General features: G+C 43.4%; 2 protein-coding genes across 7 annotated transcripts; both read left to right on the top strand.

Moving 5' to 3' along the window:
- The first annotated feature begins 90 nt into the window (after positions 1 to 90).
- LOC115627752 (zinc finger protein 667) lies at positions 91 to 4,138 on the top strand. The gene is made up of 3 exons (XM_030523536.1): positions 91 to 944; positions 1,013 to 1,369; positions 1,500 to 4,138. The coding sequence occupies exons 1-3, from the start codon at positions 249 to 251 to the stop codon at positions 2,601 to 2,603; spliced, it is 2,157 nt and encodes a 718-aa protein (XP_030379396.1). The 5' UTR covers positions 91 to 248; the 3' UTR covers positions 2,604 to 4,138.
- Positions 4,139 to 4,477: 339 nt separating this feature from the next.
- Positions 4,478 to 19,956, top strand: LOC115627891. 6 transcript variants are annotated; one of them, XM_030523780.1, is made up of 14 exons: positions 4,478 to 4,607; positions 5,782 to 8,903; positions 9,766 to 10,092; positions 11,219 to 11,669; positions 11,776 to 12,530; positions 12,913 to 13,045; positions 13,103 to 13,234; positions 13,295 to 13,462; positions 13,528 to 14,106; positions 14,384 to 14,785; positions 16,373 to 16,545; positions 16,614 to 17,140; positions 17,209 to 17,381; positions 17,922 to 19,956. In XM_030523780.1, the coding sequence occupies exons 2-13, from the start codon at positions 5,806 to 5,808 to the stop codon at positions 17,361 to 17,363; spliced, it is 6,900 nt and encodes a 2,299-aa protein (XP_030379640.1). In that variant the 5' UTR covers positions 4,478 to 4,607; positions 5,782 to 5,805; the 3' UTR covers positions 17,364 to 17,381; positions 17,922 to 19,956. The 6 variants fall into 6 exon arrangements, with proteins under 6 accessions (XP_030379640.1, XP_030379638.1, XP_030379641.1 ...); XM_030523778.1 differs by having other exon boundaries at positions 13,525 to 14,106; XM_030523779.1 differs by lacking the exon at positions 4,478 to 4,607 and adding an exon at positions 5,166 to 5,283 and having other exon boundaries at positions 13,525 to 14,106.
- Positions 19,957 to 19,958: the final 2 nt, after the last annotated feature.

Genomic DNA, 19,958 nt, shown 5'->3' with positions numbered 1-19,958 from the left:
AAACACCACAAACATACAAGTGTGCAATCGATAGCAAGGCTAGTAGTAATTATGCGTTTAATGCACACCACTATCACGAACGAAACTAAATCGGCGACGGCAATAGTTTTTTTTTTGGAAAGGATTGCGTTAGAAAAAAAGCAGCATCTGAAGTGAGTGGTGCAGTGCTTCTCTGCCGCAAGCTAGAAACGCAACGCGTTTAAATCGAGTTCTGAATTGCACACATAAATAAACAGGCGTGCAGCACGATGAGTGTGTTGGCATATCCGCGTACAAATGAAGAGGAGATTTTTCGTCACTGCACAAAGGATTGTGGTATTGTATCGGCCACCGAGGATTTTCAGTATTTTGCCCTACGTTGCGCTTCCTGCAGCGCCAAATTTCAATACTTCGATGCATTTATTGGCCACATGCAGACGATGCATCTGGAAGATGTTTCACAACAGCAGCATCATGACCATGACCGTGGTCTCCGTTTCAATATGGGGGTGGAGATGGACACCGACGAGGCTGGTGATAATGATGACACAAACTTTGATGAGATCGAAGACTTGACCGATGCGGATACTGCGCTACTAGTGCCCCAGATGGTTATCAAGCAGGAGATTAGCGAGCTAGACAACAGCAGTGACGAGGCTGTTGTGCCAGATCATGATGTTGACGATGACAATGATGATGAAGTAATACTGCCCGAAACTACCATACCCCCAGGGAGCGCGCGCCTAAATGTCTCGGCTCCACCGTCCCAACCATCGGCCGACAGACACTTTTATCCAAACGACTCTTTGCGTGGAGACGGCGACTCATCTGTAGATGGTGATGGTGATCAAAGCTATATGGATGATAATTCCGGCGATTATGCCGAATACAACAACTACGGCACCTCCAACAACTCTGGTACCCACAACGACTATGACGAAATGGTCGAAGAATCGCTGTTAGGGGTGAGTAATGGACGACTAACAGTTGATCATAAGTTGACTTATATCTCATCTTTGGCTTGGGTTCACAGCGCGACAGGGAGCTGACCATGCACATAAAGGATCGCAAAATGATACAATTCCTTATACAATCTTACAAACGCAATCCCTTCCTATGGGATCACAGCCACGCTCAGTTCCGCGATCGCGTCAAGCGTGGCCGCTTCCTTGACTGGATTGTGCTGGAGTTTACGAGTCGCTTCAACATTTCACTAGCAAAGGACGCCATTACTCGAAAGTGGGACAATTTACGAACTGTCTACAAGCGTGAGTGCAATCGCATGGCTCTGGAAAAGACCAACATCAGCACGTTGTGGTATTTCAAAGAGCTGCATTTCCTCAACGAGGTCTACAGCTACAATTCAAAAATGTCCGATGCGGTTGTCAAGGTAATGGGGAAGACTCGTGAAATCCGAAACCCGTCTGCTTACCCTAAACGTGAAACTTGGCATAAACAAAATCGGTTGCCAAGCACCATTATTTGTTTATTCTAACCGTTCTGTTTATCTACCTCTACAGGAAACCTCATACCGTCGCCGCTTTTCAGCCATTTGGAATGACACTTCAACAGCAAAATTGCTGAGTATGGTGAAACGTTATCAATGCTTCTACAACCGTTTCGATCCGGACTATCGCAGCAAAGAGCGACGTGGCGAAGGCCTGCAACAGATGGCCCTGGAGCTGCAGCAGATGATCGATGTCACAACTATACAGATCTCCAAGCGTATCTCACAGCTGCGTTTTGATTACTCTAAGCAGAAGGTGGAACGTCTAAACTGCGAGCGTATAGGTCGCAAATTTATACCGAACTACATCTACTATGATCAAATGCATTTCATGGATGACGACATACCGCCCTTTAAGTGCCAGCAGTGTCCAGAGATCCTTCAGACGTTACGAGAACTCGATCTGCACGTCCATCAGCCCAGCTTTGGAGGAGGCTACTATTGCAATTTATGCAAAATACAATTTCATACAGCCGGCGAGTTCGACAATCACAAGCACATGCACGGGAACTCGAGCAGCGAGATTAAGTTCAACTGTGAGCTGTGCACTGCAAGCTTCCGCGAGAAATCCAACTACGATGAGCATGTTCGTCGCCACAATGAGGAGCTATTGTTGCCCTCCCTGGCCATGAGCAACAGCGGGGAAACTCCCAATCAAGTCGTTGGCGACGATGAGAATCCTTCTGCGCTCAACGAGATGTACATGTCCGAGCCACCGAAACCATTTCCCTGCGAGGTGTGCCATCGCTCCTTTGCCTCGCCCGGACATTTGAACGCCCACATGATTGTGCATCAAGATGATCGGGAGCGTACCTATAAGTGCGACTATCCACAGTGCAACAAGTCGTTCATGTCGCGCCACAATCTCTTCGATCACCTGAAGCAGCACTACAACAGTGAAGAGTTTAAATGCGACATTTGCGGAAAGACCTTTAAGTCCACAAAGAATCTACAGAATCACAAGCAAATCCACGACAAGATCAAGCGTTATATTTGTCAGATATGCGGATCTGCTTTCGCTCAAGCCGCTGGCCTTTATCTACACAAGCGTCGTCACAATCGTTCCGGTGGTGGTCCAGTAGGCGGTGGTGGACGTGGCTCGCGCAATTCACTCTGAACGTAGACTGGTGAGTGGGAAGAGGTGACCAATTAGTGAGAGCTGCGATTTGTAGGTAGTAGATCTAAGAAAATGCAGCAATGCAACGTCCTCCATAATAGCAGCTCTAATCTTAATTATGTTAATAGAAACATACACACATATTGCAATAATTCTGCATTTTCCGCGAGACTATCACTGTACTTAACAAGGATCATTCAGCAATGCATCATTGAGATTCGGAAGATCATTTTTGAATGTTTATGGAGTACTTCTTACATATATACAACATACATTTGTACATATATTAAGTACTTTTCATCCATTTATTTAGTTTCCAGGCACTCTCATTCTAACACACAGCGAAGAGTAGAAAGACGTGCCATCTCTTTTGCACGCATTCCTCCCAAACACTTAATGTTAGTTTTTGTTGCCTTTATTTAATTACTCTATCTTTTGGTTGGTTGTTGGCTGATAACAGCAACAACTACAACACAGACAATTTAAAGACATTCCCCGATTTGTGTGCTAGATCATGTGGCCAATAAAAAAGGAGCTAAAATTGCAGCCTTCTATTAGATAATTACAATATAAGATTTAATTACTTACGCACACACACGCATTCCAACACTTCATACTAGGAAAATGCTAAAGAGAAAGGGAGACAGGCGGAGAAGACGAAGAACAGAAAAAGTATTCATAAAGTATTTTATGTACAATTATTTACTTATACACAACAAAAAACAGGCGCCCTTAACACAATTTGCTGCCAACTGTGCGTGAACGAACAACAAACATTCATACATACATATGTACAAACATACACAAAAATTTGTCCATAAGAATGTATGTACATTGTATGCATGTATGAATGTAATCCAATGCAGGAAACTACAGTTACTATGCTCAAGTCGATAAACCCACGCCTTCTAAATCATTTATGCGAAATCAAGCGCATACTTACTCTTAAGTATTTTTTTACGAACGACTGATCTAAGAAAAGTTATAAATAAATACAAATGTACATGCCATGCTGAAGCAAACAAACAAATTAATCAGAAACGCATTGCATTTGAATAAACATAGACCACGACATCAACAAGAAATATAAAAATATAATTAACGAGTGGCAGCAACAGCAATTAAATATTAATAAGTATTGTACCTACATACATTTAGCACAATTGGCAACACTGCATATACATACATACATACTTATATAAGTTTTATGAATTAAATAAATAATTTCTTGTATCCATACTCATATGTATTAAGTAACGTCCGGGCGTAACCTTTGTATTTATATTCTTCAATTCATCCAAATGTTGTATAAAAAGAACTAAACATAAACATCTTTTCCACATTTTATAGGAAATGCGCTTCCACATAGGCATACATACATAGTACATAGGCGCACAGTTCTTAATATTTAAAAACCCTATCTGTATCTGTATACCATAGTTCAATGAATTATTTATGAAACAATAATTTACCATAAGCTCTGTCTTATTATACAAATGTAAATTTCAAGAAAATTAAATAACACATTCATGAAATTGCAACTTTTCACAATTTTCAGCAAACTTATTTTTCTGGAGCACTGAACATAAGATAAAAAGCCAATAATAATAAAATTAAATTAAGCATACCTTCAAGCGAAATGAAACAGTTGTGAGACTATTTTCAAAATTTCTGTAAGTACTAATCATACATACATATGTGATTTTTAAGACTGGCGGTTATCAATGTTGATGATCTGGCAAGGTGCCACTTGATTTTTCCAGCACTCCCAAACTGTTGTCATTTGTTACCAACCGATACTCGATAGTTAGTGTTAGTCTGCTCCCACCACTAGGACAGCTGTTCAGTGCTGTGTGTGAGTGAAGTCGAGTTGGCATTTTCCAAATTATAATTCCATATTAAACAACGAGAAACGACCCGACCGCATATATATTATTAAAAAAGTAAATGTTTTGTTTTCGAGCTGAAAGTGTACTGTGCGCTTAGTTTGACAGCAGTTTTTGTGTAAGTTACAGTTTCTTTCAAATTGCCTCTAAGCTAATTAGAAAATAAGCAACGTACAAACGCACGTACTGTGTGCATGCGGATGTGTATGTGTTCGAATATGGCTGCTGTTATTTTTTCAAAAGAGTTTGACATAACTTGTGGTGAATTTTAGTTAAATCTATTGCTGATCAGATAAATATTGAAGTAATTTTCGTTTTGCCTGTCCAACCCCCACACATGCACATGCAGAAGCTCACATATATGTACGTACGTACACCTTTTATTGCAACCCTGTGTATTTTTTTCCTTGTGCTGTGTTTGTGTATGTGTGTGACATTTTACCTCTCTTAAGCGCTCGCCTGCGCTCTTTTTTTGTCTCGCTCTTGGCGCTCCAGTTTATGTGTTTTCACTTTTGACTTATTGCTATAAAAAAACAAAAAAAAACCATAGGCCAATACTGTTGAAAAGGTTCATTAAAATACATATTCTAAATAATCTTAAGTGAAGAAAATAAACAGCAGTAATTGCATTTGCGCTCCCCTGTGGCCATTCATCCCGCTGCAAAAAAAAACCTGCTGCGTCAAGCAGCAACAACAACAACAGCGAAACGCCGTTGAAAAAGAATAAGAAAAAAGAGGGGGCCACTAACCAAACGTCCACGTAAACTTTTTAAACGCTGGTCTCTGGGTACTTGGTACGTGCGTTTTTTTTTTGTGTATTTTTTTTTTTATTGTTTTTTGACAACTATGTACATGCATTTTATTTTTTCATGGCCTATATTGTACACACATATGTTCAGGTGTATGGAAATAAGTATGTACGTGTAGAGCTAAAAACAGCAGATCATTATACGATTTTGATTGTGCTAAATTACAATTATGCTGAAGTTCTTTAGAGAGACAGATGGCCTGTGTCTCCTTCCCTAGCTTACTATCAATAAACCCACATAATCGCAACCAGTTTGGCGCGTTCATTGAACCGGCAGACACAGCCAACGCTTATGTCACTTTATAGCCCACTGCCCTATCTCCCAAGCTTGGCTTTATGGTATGTCAAATACCAAATTATAGGGGATACAAATTAGTTGGTCAAATGGGAGAGAGGCAGCGAAAATATGTGAAAGGAAAATGGATCGACTTAAAAGCCGCTAATCAATTATTCTTATCATAAACTATTTTTTGTTTTCTTTCAGCATTTTTAAACACTGCGCCCGAATATGTTGCACAATAATGCAAATTGGCAACAACAGCAGCAGCCGCCGCCGCCGCAACAACAACAACTGTCACAGCAACAACACAATCAGCAGCAGCAACAACAACAGCTATATGGCAGGCAAATGTTTTCTCAACAACCAACAGCAGTTGTTGGTCAACAACATTGGCCAGAACAGCAGCAAGCGGCTCTAAATTACAGCAACTATTTTGCAGCCCCACAATCGCTGCAGCAATTGACACCACAACAGCAGCAGCACCAGCTGCCACAACAGCAGCAACAACAAGTGCTGCCACAACAGCAGCAACAACAAGTGCTGCCACAACAGCAGCAACAACAAGTGCTGCAACAACAACAGCTCTATCAGGCACCAACACCACAGGTTACTGATGCTTTCTATCAGCCAGAGCAACAACAGTTGCCAACAACATCGGGCACCACGGACTTGTTTGACAACAACAGCAGCAGCAGAAATGATGGCTGGGGTGATTGGGGCGATTGGAACGATAATGCGAACAACAACAACAACAGTATCAGCACTAGCGCTTATGGCAACAACAATAATTGTGAGGCCACTGCAGTCAACGCAGTTGAAGATGCTTTTAATGTGAACCAGGGCCAGGCCAGCTGGCAAGCTTTTGGTGCAAACAGTTTTAGCAACAACAACAGTAGCGGCATCAATGTAGAGGCCTCAATGCCGCCTACGGCAGAGTCTGCAACTGCAGCCGTGGCCGCTCCTGTACCATTGCACGCCCTAGCGGGCCCACCTCCAGTTCCAACTCCAGCTGCCATTGGTGCAGGTCCACAGGGGCCGTATCACAACAGTAACAATAATAATATATCTGGCTTGGAATTGCCACCACCCTTGCTGCCACCCGTGTTACCTGCAGCCGGTGAGCCAGAGCTAGACGCTATTGTGCCGCCGCGTGCCTTTCAAAATCACCCTGCACCACCGCCTATGGTAACCACAGCAGAGAGTGCAGTTGTGGCTGGATCATCAGGGAATCCCTTCAAGCTAGGAGGCGCAAACAAACCGCAACGTGTCAACATCTTGTCCACAGCAAACAGTGGATCTTCGGGGCCACTGCCACCTCCGGCTAAATTACCCTTCGAAGCCACCGCGTACAGTGCAGCACCCACACAGCATTTACTGCAGCCAATTGTGGCAACGCCTGAGGCTACAGCAGCGCCAGATAATTCAGAAATGATGTACGAGAACCAGGAGGTGCTCGCGGCACCTAACGACGAACGTGCACAATATTTGCAGACAAGCCATTTGTCCGAGCAACATGAAGGCGAGGCGGCCAATTGGGAGGCCGATAGTCTATTACCTCCTCCCGGACTGTCACGTTTGGTGTTGGGTCAACCCGAGCTGGTAGACACATTGCAGCAGCAGCGCCAAGTTACGGGCACGGAACAACCGCTAAGCGGTGTCAATGCCCTGCACATGGAGGAGCGTCACGCCGATGGGGAGGATACATCTGACGGCGAGCAGTTGCAGGTGCGGGGCAGCGGCACCGATGTAACCTCCACTACTATTAGTAGCAGCAGCACCAACATAACAGCCGATCGCAATCTGTATCTGGTTGCAGGCGAGAGCAATGCTAATGTACAACAAACTCGTCGCGTAGTGCCCGGTGTGGAGACAATAGCAGAGAGTAGTCTGATGACTGGCACGCCTCCGCCACTGGCGCTGGCCGGTGAGCAACGTGAGGTGGTGCTGGATGGTGAGAATTTGGACGATCAGCTGGCCGTAAGCGTGGAGAGTGCCACACAACCAGTGGCACAAACAGGATCACAATCCGTGCTGACAACAGGCGCCAATGACGCGCACTATTTGACAAATGTGGCAACCGCCACCCAACATCACAACACAAATGCAAATAACAGCAACAGTGGCATCAGCAATTTGACCGGAAATGATGAAGGACGGGAGGCGGACAAAAAGTCGCGCTCACAGCTCCAGCAGCCGACGGCGCGTCCGAAGCAGCGCAGCAGCCACGAACGTCAACCGCCACCATCGCTAGAGTCCGAGGATGAATCCGATGAGTTTCTGCAAAGTGAACGGGCACGTGATCGGCGTGAGGCACGTCGAGAGCACGAGCAACGCAGCCGTGGTGACAGACGCTCCCAATACGGCAGCAGCCACAACTACGATGGCGAGACCGAGGACTCTGTTCGCGGTGGCGGTGGTGGAGGCGGTACTGGCGGTCATAGCGACAGCAAATCCACACGTGACACTAAGCGGCGTAGTCACGATTCGAGCGCCAAGCCACGCAGTCGTGGCCACGAGCAGCCGGAGCAAAATTGGCGGCGTCGTTCACAAAAACATAGCGGCGGTGAGGAAAATAGCGAGCGTTACGAGCGTCGCTCGCGCTACAACAACGAGGGCGAGTCAGATGGCGGCCTCGATGGCTCTGGAGCTGTCGGTGGTAGTGGTGCTGGCAGTGGTAATTTGAGTGCCGGCGATGGTGGTGGACACAGCAGTAAAACAAGTCGACAGCGACGTAGTGGCCCAGCCGACATGGACTACTACGAACGACACGAAAGGCACGGGAGCAGTAGGAGAAAGACTGATCATGACAGGACAAACGGTGGTACCCATGGACGACGCAGTCACGAGGGTGGCGAGCGCACGCGTCGTGCCGATGACAGCACCCTAGAGCGTCGCCGGCGACAGGAGCAGCAGCGTCATTGGGATCCGCGTGAGTTTGAGGAATATAGACGCAAGAGTTCGCGCAACAGCGATCTGGAGAAGGAGCGCACCAATGGCGGCGGCGGTGGTGGCGGTAGCAACAGACGTCGCAACTACGGCCAATATAGTGCCTACAATCCATACGGCGCTATGATGATGGAACAGATTTCGCGCGATCCTCGCGTCTATGCCAACATGGCCACAATCTATGGCCAAATGATCAACTCAATGGCGGTATTAAATGCAGCTGCCGCTTCCAACATGGGTCATACACAGCAGGCCGCTGTAGCCACGCCAATAACAGCGACAGCCAGTGGTGCCAGCAGTGGTGCGGGAGGCGTCATCGACTCTCAGGCGGCAGCTCATCACCTAACTGGAGAGGCGGCGTTGCTAAGAGAACGCGAACGGTAAGTCTCCCAACCTCCTTCTATTAACCTACTATGCTGCTCATTGTTTAAAGTGAAAGCGCTGGGAATCGTGAGATCTTCTACATATATAGATATATAATCTCCAGATAATTGTAGATACATATCTAGGATATCACGATTCTTAATCTTCTTATAAGCGCAGCATATATTTATTTCTCTTTCTGTTTCTATTCTGCTATCATTTCAACTTGTTAACGCTTTTCGGGATGTATAGCTGCTCCCTTGTAACCTCTCTCGCTCTCTCTCCCGTTTGTAGTAGAGTGCTCTCTATTAGTTGTAGTTAACGTATTTTCCATTAACTTTGTGGTAACCCTAGTTTATTTAGTGCTAACTCTGACGATTATAGCGAAAGGGAGAGAGCCATCTGTTTTTCAGTAACTAGGCAGCCAGACTAGATTTATTTATCTCTAACTAGCACGCTAATTGTAGTGTTGATAACGTTGTCCCCCGATAAGAACGAAATACATAAAAATGATTATTAAATGTGTTAACACTGAAAACCCAATAAAATGTAAAAAAAAAGATACATCATCCAGTCCCTCCAGCCCCAAAAACATTGTCTGCTCGCTCGCTTGCAATGCCTCGATGTACAACCACCAATCATCCACACCTCCTCCGCCCGTTCGCTCACCTTGTTGTGTTTGTTGTCTTCTACTAATTTAAACAATTTTAATCATAAAATACGCATAACTTCCAAAATCTGATACTACCAAAGAAAAAGAAAAGAACATTTGCAATAATAACAAATAATATCTAAAAACTGTGCATTCGTTTTCGTTCCTAACAATGTCAACCACCGACACCAACAACAACCACCCGAAACGCTATGCTTCCTCCTTAGGTATACACACGCATACATAACACAAGCCAATGAATTCCATCGTCATCATTACACTGAGCAGTATCAGCAACAACAACAACAGCAGCAGCAGCAGCAACAACAACAACAACAAAATTTGCAACAACAGCAGAACTACTTGGATTTATTAAACTCGACCCTGGCCGATGACAGCGCCAGCCTATATGGCAGTGAGTCGCACAGCAGTCGCTTGAGATTGGCCGCAGCTTATGGGCTAACGGGTGCTCGTTCCCTCAGCAATCTTAACAGCAGCTTCGGTGGCGTCGGCGGCGACTACTACTATGCTGGCTCGGAATGCGCCGATATCAGGTGGTCCCATTTACAAAACCAACACCAACAAAATCAGCTCACTCTCACTTTCATTCAAAATTCTTCAGCTCTAGCTATACATCTACAGGTTCCAAATTCAAAATTGGTTAGATTTGTCTCTATTCTTCCCCTCTCTTTCTCTCTCTGTCTTCATCTCTCCCGCTCTCTCTCTGTGTCGGCGTTTCTCTATGCTTTCGAAGACCATGTCCCTTCCGAAATTCTCATTACCATCCGATTCAACTTTCTCTCCAAAGTCTCCGATTTCCCGCTCCCTGTCTGCCTTTCTCTTCTTCTTTGCTTTGGTTGTAAGTTCTACTGCTGGTTGGTCCATTAACTATACCTTCAATTAAGGCATATGCTTTCCATATACTTTTTAAGTTTCTTGAATTAGGACAGCTTTATAAATATTTTGATCATAATGTTATATTGGGACAGTATAAGAAAACATTTGATGACGATAAGATATCGCAACAAATGTAGTGAAAAGGGCTTAGAGAAAATATTTTGCCAGCGTTACAATTTTTTTTCAAACAAATAGAAGTAAAACACGAAAGGGGTAATTGTCGTCTGCTTCTGATTAATAACTCTGCAAAGATGAAAGATATACATATATACAAAATCACTTAAAGGTTATCGAAAGTAAAGACTTCTTAATAACTAATGGATTAAAAGATTACAATTAGATATATTTTTGTGTACAGATACTCGATATGTGATCTTTATGGGTATATATGGGATATAATAAAAGAAAGACCTTTCTTTTTTGCTTTATTTGTAAACCCCACTGTGTCCAAGTTTTTTCAAGTCTGATTTTGGGAACGTTTTTGGGAAACCCAGCGTTATAAAATATATGCTGTATATATACAAACAAAGATCGATGTGATATTAAAAAAGTCGAATATACCATTGTACTTTTTAGATACAGGATGTAAAAAGTCCAAAGCAAGCGATTAAAAATGTGCAGCTGGTTTTATTTTTTTAAATTTAATTTTTCATCGGTCAAGTTTCAGCCGCATGCAGTTTTTAACCCACCCTTGCATGGAGTTTATTTGCTTCTGGAAACCCTCATCCCCCCCACAGTTAACACTTGAGACTAACCGATATCTCTTTACGCTCATATATACAGAGGAGGAGTGAACAGTGCAGCGCCTGTAACGACCTTCGGAGTGGGAATGCCGGTGGATTCAAGCGCTTTGGTGCAGCAGCCACGTCGGCGCACCCCTCTTCTCTTCAATTTCCCCCACCTGGTGGCCTCCTATACTATGAGTCTGCTCCTAAAGGTGAAGCCACGATATGCAGGACGCGGCAAGTTGCGCCACGACGTGGAGGTGACAGCTCCACGCATCAAAGATGCCACCAGCAGCCTGCTGCGTGCTTACCCTGGACCATTGCAGGGTCGCAAGTTGCACAAAGATAAGATCATCAATTTCTGCAAGGAACAGATCCGTTTGGGTCCTACGCGAAGCTGCACCGTGCTCTATGCCACACAGAAGAAGCCTCACGGCAGCGTCGAGAAATATCGCGCTTCGCACGCCCTTATGTGGCATTTCCTGATACTGCTGCTCCGACAAAATGGCGTAAGTAAAAAATATTCCTAGCTCTTTACTTCCACGTCTTACACAGTCATACACAGTCCTCACTTCTGGAACTCATTTATTCATGAAAGAATTTCTCAATTTACAGGTGATTGCCGACACAGATGTGGGAGATTTGCTGCTGGAGAATCAAAAGGAGTATCCCTACGCTCCAAGTAGCAGTGATGCCGCCTCCAGCGAACTGGATGGTGGAGACGCTGTGATTGCAGAAGGTGCTGGCAATGATTCGGATGGTGGGTCCGCACGCAGCGTCCAATTGGCGTCCTCGACTGTGCAGTCCACAGCTGAGGATGGAAATGAAGACGAAAATGAAATTGAAGACGAAGCTGGCGTGAAAAGCAACGCTGCCGCCCAATCCAGTGAGGTGTTGGGTGAACTGGCCGCCACGGATAAGTTCCGCAGTTACGTGCTGCGCGGAAATGTCGAGGAGGCTCTCCAATGGGCCACCGACAACAGCCTATGGGCTCATGCGTTCTTCTTGGCTTTGTACGAGGATCGTTATGCCCTCACCGACGTCGCCCAAAAGTTTCTTAATCGCGCCATCAAGCCGAACGATCCACTTCAGACGCTCTATCAAATGAAGAGCTGTCACACACCCACATGCGTTAGTCAACTGCGTGACGAGCATTGGGGCGATTGGCGAGCGCATTTGGCCATTCTGGTCACGAATAAGTCTCGACAGCCGGAGTACGATCGCAGCTCTGTGGTGGCATTGGGCGATACGCTTTACCAGCGCGGCGACATCTATGCGGCTCACTTCTGCTATCTGGTAGCTCAGGAAGAATTCGGGCGCTACGACAGCATGGCTACAGAACACACCACCCTGAATGCCAATGTGCCCAAGTAAGTGATGTTCCTTAATCTAACTTTGCATTATAAGTCGTAGAATATCAAATTAGGAAGCACCATATTGGATCTTAGCCTAGCTTCTGATACTGCCAAGTGTCAGGGACTAGATTGTGTTTCTCTAGGGGTGTACGGTGACAGCTTAATCTGAAAAAGTTGGCCTCCTAACTGCCATCCACTTTTATTTTGCCCATTTTATTTTTTATTTTTAAATAAACATACCATAGAAGCAAATAAGTACATTTGCAAAGCTATAAATATATAGTTATTTTTATTGACGCATATGCCCCACACTAAAGTACTGGGCTGAAGATTCTCATCGATGAGAGGGAACTCAAAAACACGTATAACTAATAATGTCTTCTTCACCTATTCTCAGACTCATTCTGCTTGGCGCCTCGCATTATAAACAATTTAACGAATTTGCGAGCAACGAAGCAATCATCATGACGGAGATTTATGAATATGCACGTTCGCTTTTCGATAACAAGTTCAGCATAGCCAATTTCCAGGTAGGCAGTACAATCAATATTTCGTACCTCTACTCTAATGAATTGTAAAATCTGCAGCACTACAAATTTCTGCTGGCCACGCGCATCTTGGACTACGGCCAGCACTTCCGTTGCACCAATTATTTGGAGCAAATTGCTAAACACATCGAGCTGAAACCGGAGTTATATACCAATGATTTTATCCAACGGGTAAGTGTGCACCTTACTTGGCTATATCTAAATCTATATATATACAAAATTTCTATGCAGGTTGCCTCACTGGCGGAACGTTTACGCTACCATGATCCCATACTGATAAATCGCGTGTCGTTTGCGAGTCCGCCGAGCGCCGGCAGCAACAACAGCAACCAGAATGCAGCACAAGGCGGCCAGGAGGAGAAAGCTTGGCTGCGTACTTTGCGAGCGCTCGCAGATATGGTAGGTGGCAATATACCGACTGTAAATAAAGCCCACTCACTGAGCCTGTCTCACAACCACAGCAGCAGCAGCAGCAGCCGCCGCCACAGCAGCAATTGCCGCCAACCCAGAGCGAGATTGATCAGCAATTTGCTGAGGTTAATAAGCAGTTTCGTGAGCTGAATATGCAGTATGCCGCCAACAATATTGAGCAAACATTGCAGGACGCTAGCATTAGTGAACAGCAACAGCAACAACAACAACAGCCGCAGCAGCAGCAACAAAGTCAGATGACTGGCGAACAAGTGCCCTACGAGACGCAGTCGGATTATTACAAGCAGACAGTACAAGCGAATGAACGAGTAGCGGACGCTGTTGATCCCTATGCCCAACAACAGCAGCACAATCCAATGTACTATGATCCCAATATGGCATTGCAGCAGCAGCAGCCACCATCACAGCTCTACGATGCAACGGCTGCACAGTCGGGAGCAACAAACGTCTATGGTGGCCATATCGAGGCTGCTACAGATGCTTATGCCGATCAGGCAGCCTCGTCTGCTTCTCAATATGGCGGCGACAACCCTGTACCCGTCCCTGGCTACGATTACTGGCCAACCGCACAGGCGCCACATCCCTATGGTGGCGCTGCCAATGCCGATGAGGTAAGCGTCCATTAGCCGGCAGTTTTCGCACATTCTGTAGATTCTTCCCCTATTATTGTATTGTATTTGATTTATTTATGTATAATTTGTAAAGTATCTAAAGCAAAAAATGGCTTTGAAACTGTTTGTATGCTTAACTTTAGAATGGATTTTCATGATTTCCCAATGTAGTCTTAAGTTTTGTGTTCAACTCCATTGCCGACACGGCTGTCTGAATCCATAATCCGAATTGATGTTGCTAATGTTTCTAATCACGCACGCAAAACTGGGAATGCAGCCATCGCAGCATATGGAGAGCAGTGAGAATAGTGCCAACAACAACAACGCTAGCTTGGACAATGGATCAGTTGGGGAACAACAATTACCACAACATCACCAACAATTGGAATTGCCCGAAAAAAGCTTGTCCGAGACGAGTGGCATAGGGAAACAAAAACAAAAACTGCAACACATTGGCGGCAGCAGCAAAATAAATCGGTTTAAGCCCAATGCCCTCAAAGTATCCGGTAACAACAATAAACCAATGATTTATGCGGGCAAGGCAACGCGCAAATTGCAATTTGCCAACAGCAGCAACGACAGCAACATAACAAGCAGTAGCAGCATGTCAAAGCACACGCCTACACAAATCTACGAACCGGCAATCTCGTCAGTGGGCAACGCATTCAATCTGAATGATGTAAGTAGCAGAACTACTCTAAATAAACGTCAAAATGCTACCAGCAACACCACAAGCAGCAACAGCAGTAGTAGCAGCAACAGCAAAACAATCTCTGCAACAACTAGTCTTGCTAGCCAAAAATATAACCTGCCTAACAATATCTGTAAGCAAATGGCGCACACTGTACCCAAAACGCTAACCACGCCCACACGTTTCGTAACAGCCAAGCCGGCCATAGCCAAACCAGCAACAACAACATCAACAACACCAGCAGCACCAACAACAGCAACAAACTGCACAATCCCTACGAAGCGCGTCAACTTTAAATTGCCGACAACAATTACTGAAGTTGAAGAGCATGAAGGTGAACTCGATGAGGATAATCAGGCAGCGGGCTGCAGCTATAGCTCTTATATCAATAATAATAATAACAATAGTAATATTAATAATAATACTAGCATGGCTTTGGCGGCTGCCTCTAAACTAAGCATGCGCAAAGCAAACAAACCGCATATAGTATTCAATGGCACATATCCCATAGATATGCCACTGACCACAACAGCCGCTCATTATCAGAAGCTATCCCGTAACTACGATGCTGAGGCGAATTCCGATCGCTCCGATATGCAACGCTATCGCTATATGTTGCACGATTATGTCATTGACGAGGATGCTGAGGGCGAGCAGGCCGAGGAGGAAGAGGAGGATGTGGATGTGGAGGAGCTGCTAAACTACGCCGACGATGACGATGATGATGAAGACGAAGAAGACGATGATGATTGTGAGCTCTATGATGACTTTCTGCTCGAAGGGCAAAACGATTTTCTTACCAAATTTGGCATATTGAAGCCAAAGGCCACTGAGGAGCCAAGCAGTGGCCAAAATGTGTGGTCCATGGAAGAGCTAATCTCTAATCCAAATATACCGCTCAACTACAAGAAAATGTGCAGTGAGGTCGAGCAAAGTCTGAGCAAGTTCGAGGCCTATTTAGATGCCAAAAAGCGAGGTACTGCCAACACCTGCGATATTAACGACATGTCTAATAGTGTCAGTAGCTGTGGCAGAGGGAGAGGCACCGGCACCGGCTTGGCTAAGAAGCAGCTCTAAAAACAATTAATGATACCAAAAGCGACCTGCTCAAAAATTTATAATGTACCTGCGTGCTAGCTGTAAACGGTGCTCAGAGTATAATCTACACATATATAGATTCATAGTTGGCGGCGTTTAGGTGCTTAAATATTTAAGGCAAAACCAAAAAACTAACAATTTAAGCTAAATTTCAAATGAGAAATGCAAACACAATATAAAATATATATTTATATAAAAAACATAATGATAATTGTAGTTAAGCAAAATTTTGTTGACCTGCGCCAGTTTTGATTTTGAATGCTCTCTATTGACATTGATAATACTGAATATATATACATATATACAAATGTATTATTATATATATTGCCCAATTGTATCGATTGATGTAACATATTTCATGTTTTTCGTTCCTCTTCTCTAACAAATTCTTATCAAGAAGATTTCCTGTGATTACTAAAAAAAACTAATCGACTCCCATTTCTCAAACCTACCTCAAAACTCATGCACAACATTTAGCAGCAACAGCAGCAGCAGCGACCAGCAATTTCAATGCCCAGGTCCAAGACTTACGATGATGAGGACGGCGGCAAAGCGCAAACAGGTGGTGGTGGAGGGGCCGCCAACACACCCTCCACAACTGGTGCTGCCAAAACGGCGAGCAAAGCACAGTCGGCTGCCACCGAGCCTGGGTAGGCAGTTACTGATCATTTTCCTTATCCGCCTTCTCCAAAACGTATTATTTTTTATTCACTTGCAGCGCACAGGGCAATCAGAATGCCGGCTGGTTCGGTGGTTTATGGAACAAGCTCTCGCTGAAGCCAAAAAATCAAATGATATTACCGGACGACAAGAATCCCACCATTGTGTGGGACAAGGAGCGCAAATGTTGGACCAACACCGAAGCGAATGCAGAGGAATCGGAAAGCTTCAAGCCGCCGCCAAAGATGAGCGATCTTGGCATGGGTATGGGAGTGGGCATGGGCATGGGATTGGGCATGGGAATGGGCATGGCACCACCGGTGATGCCATCTCAGCAGCCCCAATCACTCGATATGCTTAATGCCAGTCACAATATGTACGGCAATCAAGTCGACTATACAGCCACAGCTGCCACTGCCGCTCCCACTGCCGTGGCCGCCCCTACAACCCCCATTGTGCCCGAAATGTATGCCGCAGCACCTTCGCCGGCCCCTGTCGCACCCACCACAGCTCCCTCACCAGTCGCCCCCGGTGGTCCGCAACCGAAACTACAATCCAATATGTTCAAAATGCAACGCAATCGCAGTAAGTGAAAACCCATATCATCTTAAATAACAAATCGCCACATCGACTTCTCCCCTTCCTAATTGCAGCGCTGAAGAACTCCTACGTTGATGTGTTCAATCCATCAGGCGCGCCCATGGCTGCAACACCAGAGAACGTACTCGCACCCATAATGGCGCCAGCTGCTATGCCTCAAGGCGGGTATTTCGTGCCCGGCGCGTCGTCTCAGCAGCCGCAGCAGTAGATTGGTGCCACAGCCAGTGTAAGTTTTACAAAAGTTGGTGTACAATAGTGTGCGGCAAGAAATAAAAGATAAATTCTATATTAAAACATTTAAAAATTTATATTTACATTTGCAACGCAAAGTTCAGAAATATTTATGAATAAATTAAGTATTTCTAATTACAATTAGAATACTTTAAATGTTGTAAATGCAGGTGAAGAGTAATACTCACTTGATGGTAGTTTGGTAGCTTTCTCAATAAAAAGCATTGATAGTCCGGTGTCAAACTAATAGCTAAACATTTAAAGCGTCATTTAAAACAAAATTGAGTGTCAAAATATGTAATCGCAGAATAGTTATTTAATTAAAATTAATAATTGTAGACAACAGCTCTTGGGTTTCATTCGGTTCTATAATTTTTTGAAGTCAAAGGTCAAGTCGCAGAAGTATACCTACACTTATGTATGTATGTGGGGGCTATGTTTTGTATTTCTTTCCGCCGCCATCCACACTCACCCCCACCCCTTTGTTATCGTAGATGCGCAAACATTCTTAATGGAATTTCTCTTCTTTTTGCAGCACTTCCAACTACGTAAACCACATACACAACAATATGCATACAAACAGCGCACATACACACACACACACACCGCACACACGCACGCACACAGGCACGTCTAGGAAGCATCACAAGAACTATTACAATAATTTCTGAAGAACCTTTAAATCAACTATCTCTCTATATACATATACATACTATATATGTGTTCAATCTGCAATCATATCGATTGCTGTTGTGTTTGTTTTGCATGCAACGGCGGCGCGCCCATAACAACAACTCCTACCAGAACAACAACAACAACAGCGACAACAACTACAACAAGCATATGAAACAAATCCAACTGCATGCCTTCCGCCATCTAGGTGCGACATCATGACAGGCTGCCTGCAACTTTGTTCCCTCTCTCTAAAAACTAAAACCAAATTTTCTTGCCTTTCAAATTTCGCTGTAGGTGTGTGTACGTGTATGAGTATGTGTGTGTGTGTGTATTGTATTTAGTTTATTCTGCCTATCGATGTGTACGATTCGACACTGGCAGACCAGAAGTTTATGTACGACTTGTAATAGCTAAACAAATACATACATGTTTATATGTAAATTTCGTTTTCCCCGCTCTATGTAACACCACCCCCGAATCACCCGAAACAACCCAACCTGCATATCCTTTAAAATGCGCCCATGGTTTGCATCAACAGTTTAAACTTAATTTGTATTTACGTTTAAATCTATTTTGTGATTTTCGTTTTAAATACTATTCGTTGTACATTTCATTCTTTATGGTATGTTGGTACGTTCCCAACAGGGGCGATCTTAAATGATTTAAATTTGATTGTTTATTCATAAATACGTTTTGTGTTATATGCTAGATAGATGCACACATCTAAGCAAATGGTCCTAAAGTGAAATTTCTCATACGATAATTATAGGTACCGATTTTCGAGACCTTATTCTGTTGTATGAAGTTTAATTTTTTCTTTTTTTTTGTAAGATTGGTGCCCAGCATTAATCTTAAACGCGGCAACCACCTCACAACCACATATAATTTACAAAAAAAAATCTATTAACAACAACAAAATGAGAGTATGTGTGTGTGGCGGAGAAATGTTTATGGGGACTTATTATAATAATTATAGTTAAATGAATGAAGATGTGTTGCAATGTGTTTATTTTTAAGTTGTTTCTAATTTGTAAAGAGCAGCAGAGCGCGACCGCCCTGTATTTACCACTATTATTAAATAATAATAAAAAAGTGAACACACATAATCATATTGTATATTATTTTTATTATATGTTAATGGCCCTTTTTTTGAATTTACAAAAAATGTTCCCCCTCCCCCATCACTGTTATTATTATATTATGTATTATAGTTGTTGGTGCAATTTTTGGCAAATTCTTTCAAAGAAATTAACAAACTGTATGTTATAAAAACGAACTACACATATATATATATATTCCAATTATTTTATAGTTCAATTAAAACAACTATTGATATGCATTTTAAAATGTTTCGTTTGTGTTTGTCAGTTTGTTTTATGCGTTTAACTGGAAGAATGATGAATTGTGAACGGTTTTTATTTTAATTAAGCTTAAATTAAAACTGGTGCAGGCAAAAATCATAAAAAATATATAAATAAACAACTAATACATAAACATCAAATTCAAATATTAGCACACATATGTAGCAATGTACAAATTTGCCAATTGGTTTTAATAAGTATTGAAATTTGACAACAACAACAAAATAGATGAAAAAGAGAGATGCGTATTGAAAGTTTATAGAACTTCCGCAAAAGCATATTGTAATTTGTATTTGTACTCAAGAAATTGTACACAATTTAATTATATTATATATATACAAGTTATAGAAATCATATAACGCTAGTTAAACGAACAGGAGTTGTATCTGATTTACCAACTGCATAAAGACGAATAAATTGCTATTAAAAGAAAAAAATAGAACGAAGACAGAGCTATACATACATTTATTATTAAATTAGCCTAAACAATTAAATCAAATGTATGAGAAATACAATTTATGTACATGCAACAAATT

The sequence above is a fragment of the Scaptodrosophila lebanonensis genome, unplaced genomic scaffold, assembly GCF_003285725.1.
Source record: "Scaptodrosophila lebanonensis strain 11010-0011.00,11010-0021.00 unplaced genomic scaffold, SlebRS2 tig00000098-arrow-pilon, whole genome shotgun sequence".
NCBI classification, from domain to species: domain Eukaryota; kingdom Metazoa; phylum Arthropoda; class Insecta; order Diptera; family Drosophilidae; genus Scaptodrosophila; species Scaptodrosophila lebanonensis.
Note: the sequence above shows the minus strand (reverse complement) of the source record. Positions and strands in the feature narration are given on the sequence as shown.

Coding starts and splice junctions, on each gene's coding strand:
- LOC115627752 (XM_030523536.1), top strand. CDS start 249: ATGAGTGTGTTGGCATATCCGCGTACAAATGAAGAGGAGATTTTTCGT. Junction 945..1,012: donor TCGAAGAATCGCTGTTAGGG/GTGAGTAATGGA, acceptor TTGGGTTCACAG/CGCGACAGGGAGCTGACCAT. Junction 1,370..1,499: donor TGTCCGATGCGGTTGTCAAG/GTAATGGGGAAG, acceptor CTACCTCTACAG/GAAACCTCATACCGTCGCCG.
- LOC115627891 (XM_030523778.1), top strand. CDS start 5,806: ATGTTGCACAATAATGCAAATTGGCAACAACAGCAGCAGCCGCCGCCG. Junction 13,046..13,102: donor TCAGCATAGCCAATTTCCAG/GTAGGCAGTACA, acceptor TAAAATCTGCAG/CACTACAAATTTCTGCTGGC. Junction 13,463..13,524: donor TGCGAGCGCTCGCAGATATG/GTAGGTGGCAAT, acceptor TCACAACCACAG/CAGCAGCAGCAGCAGCCGCC.